Source organism: Callospermophilus lateralis, chromosome 6 (genome assembly GCF_048772815.1).
Source record: "Callospermophilus lateralis isolate mCalLat2 chromosome 6, mCalLat2.hap1, whole genome shotgun sequence".
NCBI lineage: Eukaryota > Metazoa > Chordata > Mammalia > Rodentia > Sciuridae > Callospermophilus > Callospermophilus lateralis.
Window position 1 is genome coordinate 54628522 of NC_135310.1, and position 12064 is coordinate 54640585.

At 40.5% G+C, this 12064-nt stretch overlaps 1 protein-coding gene across 1 annotated transcript in view; it reads right to left on the reverse strand.

Moving 5' to 3' along the window:
- Positions 1-4605: 4605 nt before the first annotated feature.
- Positions 4606-12064, reverse strand: part of Rpf2 (ribosome production factor 2 homolog) — a 33961-nt gene continuing 26502 nt past the window's right edge. The window contains exons 9-10 of the mRNA XM_076859839.2: positions 8644-8788; positions 4606-7693 (exon numbers count right to left, since the gene is read on the reverse strand). Of these exons, the coding sequence (XP_076715954.1) occupies positions 7514-7693; positions 8644-8788 (325 nt within the window). The 3' untranslated portion in view covers positions 4606-7513. The remainder of the gene's footprint in view (positions 7694-8643; positions 8789-12064) is intronic.

Consider the following 12064-nt stretch of genomic DNA (forward strand, 5'->3'; position numbering starts at 1 on the left):
CAGTGGGGTAGCCAAAAGGTCGGAAACTGGTGGGCTGAAGAGGGAAGGGCAGGATGGAATAGCCAAGGACACATTAACAACCTTATAGCTCCCTGTAAGGAGGGGAAAGGTTACCTTGGCAACAGGTTGGAGTGGGGGCAGGTTCTTGATAAAATCCCTCAGGGGACAGTCTCCAACTTCCCAGACTCATTCAAAATTGGCCTCCAGATCTGACATGACTCGATTTACCTATCTACACTGACTGCCTGTTAATTCTGGCTTCACCAGATCATTGGAATTATGGGTGTGCACCAGCATGCCCAGCTTGAACTCTACATTTTAAATGGGTGAATTTTATGGCATAGGAGTTGTATCTCAATAAAGCTATTTTAAAGATTAGTCTTAGACTCTCTGGAAGCACCACAATCATTCCTAGTACTGAAAACAAAGTATTAGTTTTCTCCTGCAGATATTTATAAAGAGGATTCCATAAAATATGGTAAATTACAATCCTAATGATATGCTTCAGTAAATGCAGCAAAAACTTAGCCAAAGTATTATGGAGTAGAACTGTCAGTGCATAAGGGCAAGAAGCTAAATTCTACCACAGATAGTGCTCCACAAATATTCTGAGCCAAATTGGTGAAAAAAAAAAAAAAAGGCCTCATTTTTCAAAAGCAGATTTGAAGCAGGATAGAGGAAATTTTTGGCTTAAATCACCATCTTTTTTTTTTTTTTTTTTCCATTTAGCAATGGGTATTGAGCCCATGCTAGACAGATGCTCTACCACTGAGCTAAATCTCCAGCCCTCAAGTTGCCATCTTCAAAAAGCTCAAGGTTGAGGAAAGCTTTTATAAGAGGGGGAAAAAAAAGTAGAGTGGGGACAAAAGGCAGAAAACATACGTATGTAGATTTAGTGAGGCTGAGTTGGACAGAGAACGTGCCGATAACCCTGGCCAATGCAGGGGGTAGTTTCTATTTTCTGCCCTTGAGTAGTTTAGAAGTTAAAACAATTTGGAGCTTTGATACTCTGTATGAGGAAGTTGCCCTTGACTTCAGAGGGATTATATTTCAAGAGATGTTTTTAGAATATTGGGAATACCTCTTAATACAGTTTAGGGTACCAAGTTAATGCCATTTGAGGCCCTCTGTCTCAATCCAAGAGTGTTTTCTGAACAAAAAATGGACACTTCACAATCCTTTGTAATGCCAGATTCGTGGGACCCCCAATAGGCCTCCAGGAGCCGAATCCAATGCAAGCACACAAGAGTCTTTATTGCAAGCTGGAGCCTGGACTCACAACCATTTCCAACGCAGTAGTCCCAAGGAGTGAGTCCTGGTCCTTTGTTCAGTGAGATTTTATAGGTTTTTGGGGATACTCTATGAGTCACAACATCACACAACAAATCATTTCATACCGTGGGAAAATCAAACAACAACTCTTAACATTGATTAGCACATTTACTGGTGGGAACAAGTTGGGTAAAGGTGATTGGTGAGATCAAGAGGTGAATACTTTTGAACTGATTGATTTAAGTCGTGAGGGGTATACATGCTAAACTACACGGTTTCCTAACTTGCTATCAATCACCAAAACTATTGGGAGGGTCATCTGGCATTTCAGGTATTTTCCCTGTCCCACTCTGATTGGTGGTTGCTAGGGTGTTGCTATGGGTCCTCACCTAGGGTAACTGAATCAGGGACACCTGGCACTGCAGATCTGTCCAATTATTTACAGACAAACAACTCAGTAGGGTGAGAACCCTAGCCAATCACCCCTACCCAACTTTTCCCGACAGTGAATGTGCTAATCATGTTTTAGAGTTGTTGATTTTCCCGTGGTCTGTGATGATTTGCTAAGAGATGCTATGATGTATGTGGGGTCCCTGCCTTCCCCAAAGAATGTATAAAACTGCTGCAAACCAACCCTGGGCTCGGGGCCTCTCAGCGTCACCAGTTGCTGTGTGTGCGCGGAGGACCGAGCTAGCTTGCAACAAACACCTCTTTGCTGCTTACATTGATCTTGGTCTCTGGTGGTCTTTTGGGGGTCCCAAATTCAAGCATAACACCAGTCCTATAATGCTTAATTTAGGGACACTTCTGAGAAATGCATTGTAAGACAATTTTGTTGTTGTATGAACACCATACTTATACAGATGACTAAGATGTCCCTAGGTGATACAATCTCATCACTCATGTAGTCTGTCATTGACCAAAATGTCATTATGCAGCACAAGACTGTACTATCACAAAGCCAAGCCTCACTTATTGTCCTCTCCTTTTTTAAAATAATTTTTGGTGCTGGGGATGAAACCCAGGACATTATGCAAGCTAGGCAAGTGCTCTACCACTGAATTATATCAAAGCTATTAACTTTGACACTGCTCTCAGAGAACCATGCCACTAATTGGTATTGCTCGTGGCTTTGTCCACTATATTTTTTTTAAAAAAAGTATTTTTAGTTGTAGATGGACACAATACCTTCATTTACTTTTATGTGATGCCAAGGATCAAACCCAGTGCCTCACATGTGCCAGGCAAGTGCTCTACCACTGAGCTAAAACACCAGCCCGTTCCCCTGTATCTTTAATTGCCTTTGTCCTTTTAAACCTCAGCTAAGCTCTCAACATCAAGTGTGTAGTTTTCTTTAAATATGTTTAAGATGTTGATGAACCTTTGTTTTTATTTATATGCAGTGCTGGTAATTGAACCTGGTGCCTTACATGTGCTAGGCAAGCACTCTACCACTGAGCCACACGGCCAGCCCAGGTGTGTAGTTTTCTTCTAATGCAAATTCTTGCCCCCCCACCCTTTGCCACTCCCACTTGTTCCCAAGTCTCCATTGTGATTCTTCAGCCCTAAATTCGCCAGAGGATTTCCCTTACCTTTGCAGCATTTACTTACTGAGTCTTCTAGATTCTGATCCTTCCCCAAGGATCCCTAAATGAAAGAAGGTACTGAGGGTACAACTCAGGACATATTTGTGGCATAGGCTAAATGACAAGAAATGGCTGGAAAAGGGGCCTAAGTGCCTACAAAAAATTCTCATGCACTTTCCCTCAGTGCCTTAATACCTAGGGCTCCCTCTGAAAGGACAAGCTAGATGTACTGCTACAAGCTGTCTCATCTGAAGTGATGTCCATATTCAGTCAAGTCAAGTCACTGTGCCATTTCCTTCCACATATAAGTGACTCTGGCGGGGAACTAAGAGAGTAGGAAAATAAACTGCTCAAGATTTTTCTCTTTTCAGTGCTAAGGATCAAACCCAGGGCCTCATGCATGCTGGTTAGGCTCTACCACTGACCCACCCATTGAGCCCAATGGTTGCACTTATATATGTTGTGCTCTACCTTCCAAGAACCTCTTCCTGTCTTTACCCGTAGTGTTTGAAGGACAGAAGAATCCTTAAACCTGAGCATAAACCTCAACTTTTGCTTAGCTCCAACTCTGGTCACAAGTCCCTTCTGCTTGATCTGCATCCAGAGGTATGAGTGTGCAGCTCAGGGTCCCAGTTAGGTGGGAGGGCATGACTCCAGGGCAAATATCTAGCATGTGTGAGGCATTGGGTTCGACCCTTAGCACCACATAAAAATAAACAAATAAAGGCATTCTGTCCATCTACGACTACAAAAAAAAATTTTTTTTTTAAAGAATGCATTACTATGCTGGGCCAGGCCTAGGGTCACCAGTCCTTGTAATTTCAGAAACTTGAGAGGTGGAGGAAGGAGAGATTGGGAAGTTAGAGGTAAGTCTCTGCAATTTAGGGAGACTATCTCAAAATTTTAAAAAATAAAAGAATAAAAAATAAAAAAGGGTGGGGATGTGGCTCTGTGGCAGAGTACCTCTGGGTTCAATCCTGCTAAAAAGAACATCATGCGAAGATTGTATTTTTGCAATATCTCTTAATTTTATGGTGGAAAAACTACCAATTTCTGAAAGAAAAAAAAATGCTCCTTTGTTATTGGTCAAATTTGAGTAGTGGTTTTAACTTAAAGCTTTGTCTTAAAGCTTTTTTGAATCATTCTGTCCCCACCCTCTCATGAGTGGGGGTAATGAGGGCCCTGAAATAACTAAAAATATAAAGAGAAATTAGAAGCTGCTAGATTATCAGATTATTGAACATTAATATTTTTCCTTCTCCTTCCTTCTTTTGGCAGTACTGTAGTTGACACCAGACCTCATACAGCTAGTGCTATACCCCCAGCCCTTTTTATTTAGAGACAGGGTCTTGGTTAATTGACCAGGCTAGCTTCAAACTTGAGATCCTCCTGCTCCAGCCTCCCTGGTAGTTGGGATTGAGTGCGTTGTGTCACCACATACATCTTAAATTTGGTAATCAGTGTTCTACGTTGGATTTTCCATAGGGGGATGCTGGGAGCCATTAGCCAAGTAGGTATGACAATTTCCTTGCCAGCGTACCCCATGTTGCTTAGTGGAAGGACTCGTGGAAATAGGACATTTTGCAGTAACATTGCATGTAAGGTGACCTTGCTCAAGGACCAGGGCGGATCCGGGTTTAGGGCTGTTCCAGGTTTAAGATTATTCCTGCTGGGAATAGGGCGTATCCTGCTGCCTGTCTTCCCCTTGAGTCTCTACCGGGATTCAGAGAGTTTTTGGGAGGCAGAGGAGGTGGATTTGGGAAGAGAACGTGGATTTCCCCAGAACGTGATTGTAGAGTGTCAGTGTGAGATCAGGAATAAAGAATTGCTGTTTGAATCTACAAGGCTGTGAGTGGCTCGTGATTTTGTGCCCAGCCAGACTGCAGCAGGGGGAAAAAAATCTACCTCATCCACCAAAATCTAAAGAAAACTTATAGTCAGGTCATTTACCTCCTCTGGGATGAATACAGTCTCCCATTTATATAAGCTGTTTTGTGAAGTTCAAGGACAACTAGAAATCAGAATATTGACCCTGCATCCAAAAGTCATATAAATGGTGAAACAAGGGTTCCAGATGTTTCAACAACTACAAGACAGGTTTCGGTAATATTATATAATACTTCTAAGGAGGACACATTCTCTAGGGAGGCTGAAGCAGAATAACAAGTTCAAGGTCAGCCTTGGCAATTTAGTAAGATGTTGCCTCACAGTAAAAATTTTAAAAGGGAGGGCTCTGGGTATGTAGCTCAGCTAGAGTATTTTTGCATAGTAAGGGCAAGTCCCTGGGTTCAATCCCCAGTACCTGCCCCACCCCCACGATTTACATAGTAATGGAGGGATGTATTACCAATCTAAAATGAAGAAAGATTACTTTTGAAAACACCCACATTTATTTTGATAGGGGATTGAACCCAAGGTCCTTTCACAATTGAGCTACTTCCCCAATTCCTCCCTTTTAAAATTTCAAGACAGGTTCTCACTGAGAATCCAAAAAGTTGGCCTTCAACTTGCAATCCTCCTGCCTCAGCCTCCACAGTCACTGGGATAACTGATATGCACCACCATACTTTTTCCCCCACTTTCAGGGTACCCAGAACTGAACTCAGGGGCACTTACCATTGAGCTAAATTCCTAGTCCTCTTTTATTTCTTAATGTGAATTTTTAGACAGGGTGTCACTAAGTCATAGCAAGAAATGAACAATAGCTAGGAAGAAGGGTATCAGAAACTGGATGCATTTCTTTGACTTCTGACCCCTAGTTCATCAGGTCAGGCAATACCAATGGAGATAGTGATTAAGGAGGTAAACAATGGGCTTCACCAGCTGTATAAGGGACCCTGCCATGCCTTCTTAACCCGTCTCCATCAGCAAGACCTACCATACAATTTACTATATAATAACTTCAATTTTAATCCACAGATGGCTGGTTTTCTGTAATAGGATATTGTCTTTCAAGTGTTTGTAGCCAGATGTGGTGTATATACCTGTAGTGCCAGTGATTTAGGAAGCTGAGACAGGAGGATTCCAAGTTCAAAGCCAGTCTCAGCAACAGCAAGGTGCTAAGCAACTCAGTGAGACCCTGTCTCTAAATAAAAATACAAAATAGGGCAGTACCACCTCCCCAACAAAAAAAAGTCCTTTGTCTCAGAGAAGTGGTGGAATTCCACATAATAGCAGCATATCTTTTGGGGTCAGGCAATTGTCAGACTACACTGTGAGAAGCAAAACTATATACCAGACAGCATTGTCATTCATCAAGAGAATTTCCTGTGTTTAGGCCAAGAAATTATGACTACTGCAGTGATGCATGCCCATAATCTCAAGTGATTTGGGAGGCTGAAGCAGGAGGGTTACAAGTTCAAAGCCAGCCTCAGGGGCTGGGTTATGTGGCTCAAGTGGTAGCGCGCTCGCCTGGCAAGCATGCGGCCCGGGTTCAATCCTCAGCACCACATACAAACAAAGATGTTGTGCCTGCCAAAAACTAAAAAATAAATATTAAAAATCTCTCTCTCTGACTCTCTCTTTAAAAAAAAAAAAGCCAGCCTCAGCAACTGAGCAAGACTCTGCTTCAAAATAAAACAAAAAAGTTAGGGATGTAGCTCAGTGATAGAGCAAGTCTGTGTTCAATTCCCAGTGCGCGCGCACACACACACACACACACACACACACACACACACACACAAAGTGACTATAATTTTTTTTTCCCCAAAAAATGAGAATTTAGGGCTGGGGACATAGCTCATTTGGTAGAGTGCTTGCCTTGCATGCACAAGGCCCTGGGTTCAATCTCCAGCACCAAAAAAAAAAAAAAACAAAAACAAGAATTGAACACAGCATTCATGCATGCCTGCTATAAGCACCCTATCACTAAGCTACATTCCCAGTCCTCTACTTTTTTTTTTTTTCTTTAAGTCAAAAACATAAATTTTGGGGTGTTGGGAAACATGTTACGTAAGTGCTGTACAACTGAGCCACACTCCCAGCCCCACAATCATGTCAAATAATTAATTACAGGTCAATGATCAGGTAAAAGACATCGGTCTCAAGGATCTGTGTTTTAAAATCGCAAATGAATCTTAGCAGGTAGAATTTCAGATAAAATAACAAAAAAGTAAAAAATAAAAATTATGTTGTAGATATACATAGGAGATAGGGGTTGACATTCCAGGTAGTTGATATTGAGATTGTACATGTATATATACCTCCTTTGATTCACTTCTGCTTCCCATTGCTTTCTCCGTTTATCCAAGACCCAACCTAGAAACTTAAATAACACCAATGGTTGTGGAGATCCCTTCTCCTTCATTCACCCAGTGAGAAGTTTTGAGAGGCAGGGGATATCACATCAGAGAGAAGACAGTACACCAGGATTTAACTGTATAAGTAACAGGCCTACTTTGTATTATTGTTCATAATAATATATATAGTTATTATGTTATAAAAATATATGATAAAATCGTGTGTGTGTGTGTGTGTGTGTGTGTGCATGTGCACCCGTGCTGCTGAGGACTAAACATCCTGCAAGCTAGGCAAGTACTCTACCACTGAGCTGCATCCCCAGCTCTATGATAAAATCTTATAAGAAACTGGATGTACTGAAGCTTGACAACTCTTTTAAGAGACTAGAATAAAACTACACTGGTTGTCTAAATTCACTAATGTTTTTTCATTCTCTTTGATTTTTTCTCCTGATCTTCTGTTATCCTTTCTGCAGGTCGTTTTTTCAACCCCTTCATTTTCCTAGTTTGTAGTTTGCTTAGGTCTTGTTTTTGCATATGAATCCTTCCATAAGTTGTACCAAAAGTATCATGGGAGATATTTTTCTTCTTCTTTGGCTACAAAACAAAGGGAAAAACGTGTGAGTGTGTGCATATCTTTTTTTTTTTTCCTTTTTAAATGGCATTTTACTTTAATAAATTGCTAAAAAAACAAGAGCTCAACAACTATCTTAGTAACAATTTTCATCAATGAGTGTCCCCTCAATGGTACATTGTATAGCATTATATACCTTTCTTTTCAAACATAACCATCCATACTTATCACTTGGGAATCCTGTTAAAATGCAGATTCTAATTCAGTAGGTTTAAGGTGCAGCCCAATATTGTGTGTCTCTAATAATTCCCAGGAAAATTGTCAGACCACACTGTGAGAAAACACTAACTGCTGTCATACATCAAGAGAATCTCCAAGTTGAGTTTAAGAAATTGTGACTATCATTTTTCCATCTCTAATATCATTCCAGAGGTAACGTCTACTTTCTAAAAACCACTTAAAAATCAAAACATATTTTATGCACATATAGTTTATACATCCTTGCTCTAAATCCCCAGTCTTCACAATGCCTTTAATGATTCTTTTTTGCTAAAAATGTCAGTCCTGGGTACCAGAAAGCTCTAAGCTAAACTTGATGCCTGTTTTTGTTTGTTGAACTGATGATTGAACCCAGGGGTGAGCTCTACTTTTGAGCTACATTCCCAAACCTTTTTATTTTATTTTTGAGACAAAGTCTAAGTTACCAAGCTGGCCTCAAATTTGCTATCCTCCTGACTCAGCCTCCCAAGGAGCTGGGATTATAAGTGTGTGCCATACCTTGATGCTTGGTTTCTGTAACTCTTTTTATTATTCTTTATGGTTATCTTTTTGGCTTTTTCTCCTTTTCCTGGCTCTGTGACTCTAGTTTTATTTATTTATCTTTTTATTTATGTCCTTTAATACATTGCAAATCCTTTTGGAAAGAAGGGTGGAATATAAAAATAAATATGGCACCAAGTTATAGGTCACATACCTTGAGAGCTTTTGGCATTTTCATGGATAATTTATAAAGGTCATCTGACGCCAGGTGTGTCCTCCTCACAACCAGATCCAATGAAGGTCCCATCTCTTCCAATTCAATACGTGGTGTTCTGCAACCAGATTTCTTCAACAGCAACCTTAATGAAATAGGAAAAAGAAATACTGCTTTGATTTTTATAAACCTCCTCCCCGCAAAATACTCCTGTTCAAGGGATTTATACTTACATATAGTGACATATTTAGAAAGGCCAAGCTTCTGGGTTTTTTGTTTTGATACCAGAGATTGAACCTAGGGTCGCCAAACCACTGAACCATACCCCTAGCACTTTATTTATTTTTTAGGTGTAGATGGACACAACACAATGCCTTTATTTTTATGTGGTGCTGAGGATGGAACCCAGGTTCCGCCTGTGCTAGACAAGAGCTCTACCAGTGAACCACAATCCCAGCCCAAGCCAGCACTTTTTTAATATTTTCTTTTGAGATAGTCTTACTAAATTGCACGCACCACCACACCCAGCCAGACCAAGCTCCTTAAACACTTTAGAAATTAGACTAAGTATATCCTTTAGTTTATTTTTAAAAGTCAGAAGTCAGAAATATACTTGGGAGACTGAGGCAGGACAATCACAAGTTCAATGGCAGCCTAGACAACTTAGCAAGACCCTGTCTCATAAAATTAGAAAAAGGACTGGGGATGTAGTGTTTGCCTAGCAGGTGAGAGGCCCTGGATTTACCCAGTACCACAAAATATAAAACAAAAACAAAGCTTAAAATATATTTTTTGTTGTTGTGTGTGTGGGGATATTGAAGTCAGAGGTGCTTTATCACTGAGCTACATCCCTAGTCCTTCAGTCTTACTATTTTTTAAAAAATCCCCTGACAGGGCCTAATTTTCTGGGCTGAGCCTAGAACTTACAATCCCCCTGCCTCAGCCTCCTGAGTCACTGGGCTTAGAGGTGTGTGCTACCATGCCTGGCACAAAACCCAAATTGAACCACTTCCTTCACCTTATCCCATCATACATACTGTACTATTTTCTTAAGAGAAATGCTTCAGGGCTGGGGATACAGCTCAGTTGGTAGAGTATTTGCCTCACATACCAAGCCTTCATACTTTCAGCCAAATATCTACTGACCAGAACTTTATACCATATGGCTAATACTCATCTCATAATCGAATCTGGTTTTTGTTTTGCTTTTCCTATATAAGCTCTAAATCAAAAATAATAACATTAGTTCTACAAGATGGTATGGTACAAAATTCAGGGACACAAAGACAAAACCCTGTTACTTCTCTTTCAGATGGGCTCAAATTAGAGACATGCTAATTGCAATCCCTATGTTTAAATATCTGCCCATTTCTTGAGAAGACTGATATTACTACTCTTGATCTTCTTGCATCAGCCTCCCAAGTCACTGGGATGACAGGTTACCACTTCCCATTTGGCCTATTTAACTCTATAAAACCTAATCAATGCCATGGCAAAGGCATATGTGGTATTTACTAAAGATTTTGTTTCATATTAATGATTTTGAACCTATAGTGAATAAAATTTTTCAAGGAATACAAATGATACACACAAATGAGCAATTAATTATCATAAGATGTACAGGAGGAACTGGGAGCGGTGGCGCATGCCTGTAATCCCAGCAACTTGGGAGGCTGAGGCAGGAGGATCAGGAATTCAAAGCCAGCCTCAGCAGATTAGTGAGGTACTTGGCAACTCAGTGAGACCGTTTCTAAGTTTTTATATAAAAAAGAGCTGGGGATGTGGCTCAGTGGTTAAGTGCCCTGGGTTCAATCCCCAGTACAAAAAAAAAAAAAAAAAAAATGTACAGTAGGAGGTCAATAATACTATGATTATTCAACCAAAATGACATGTTGAAGGTTATATCAATTTCACATTCAAAGTTCCTTTCATTCAAGAAGCTCAAAATCATTTTTTAAGCCTTATTAATTTTCACAAACAATGTCTATGAATATTAGCTTACCTTTTACAAGCTGCTTATGGGCTAATATGCAGTAAGAGAGAGGACAAGGACACAGTAGTACAGTTCATGAGAATGGCTGAGGTGCTGAGTTAAGTGAGAAAGACTTCTCTAGCATATTCCTACCTACATCTGTAACCTTTTCCCTCTTATAAGGGAAAATGATTGATTCCAGAATTTGCTGATATCATTCAAAAAGACCTAAATGCTATTACTACACTTTTTAAAGGAAGAAATAAGGCCCTGAGAAATGACCTGGGGCCAGGTCACCAGGCTCAGAGATGACTCCCATACCTGGAAACATCCCTCAATTTTCCATGCCTCCCAAGCAGGGCCTATCCTTGCTAAGCTGTCATACATTTAGTGATTCTTTCCAGTAGTTCCCTCTTCATCACACTGCCCATTCTCTATTTCAAGCCAATGGCTAGCAGGTATTAGAGGTCAAATATGGAAAAACTGTGATTTAATTTCCTACTAGGGTTTCTGGTTTTATTTTACTTTTTTTTTTCCCCCAATGGTACTGGGGATTGAACCAGGGGCACTTTACAAATGAACCACATCTCCAGCCTTTTTATTTTCAGACAGGTCTTGCCAAGTTGCTAAGACTCCTTTCTCAATCTTCTGAGTTGCTGGGATTATCGGTGTGTGCCATGGAGCCTGATCCATAACACTTTTTATTTTTTGCACTGCTGGGGATTGAACTCAGGGCCTCACACATGCTAGAGAAGCACTCCACCACTGAGCCACATCCTTAGCCCTATAATACATTTTGTTTTTTTTAGGAGAGAGAGAGAGAGAGAGAGAGAGAGAGAGAGAGAGAGAGAATTTTAATATTTATTTTTTAGTATGTGGTGCTGAGGATCAAACCCAGGCTGCACACAGGACTGGCAAGCGCGCTACCGCTTGAGCCACATCCCCAGCCCCCCTATAATACATTCTTGAAAGCCCCCAAATCAAGTGAGGAAATGCAAACAACAGACTTAAAAAAAAAAAAAAAAAAAACTTCAATTTTAACTAGCTAAAAAATAATGGCAAAGCTCCATCAGGTGCAGTGGCACATGCCTGTAATCCCAACAGCTCAGAAGGCTGAGGCAGGAGACTTGCGAATTCAAAGCCAACCTCAGCAACTCAACAAGGCCCTATGCAACTTGGCAAGACCCTGTCTTAAAATGAAAACTATAAAAGGTCAGGGATGTGGCTCAGTGGTTAAGTGCCCTGAGTTCAATCCCCAGTATACCCCCCACCAAAAAATAAACAACTCTTAATTGTATCTTGCAATTAATAGATATTTTATTGTATTTTGCCTTATTATTATTTTTTTGTGTGTATGTAGTGGTAGGGATTGGGACAAGAGCTTCACGCATGTTAGGAAAGTGCTGTACCACTTGACTACATCCCCAGTCCCTATTATTTTACTTTCAA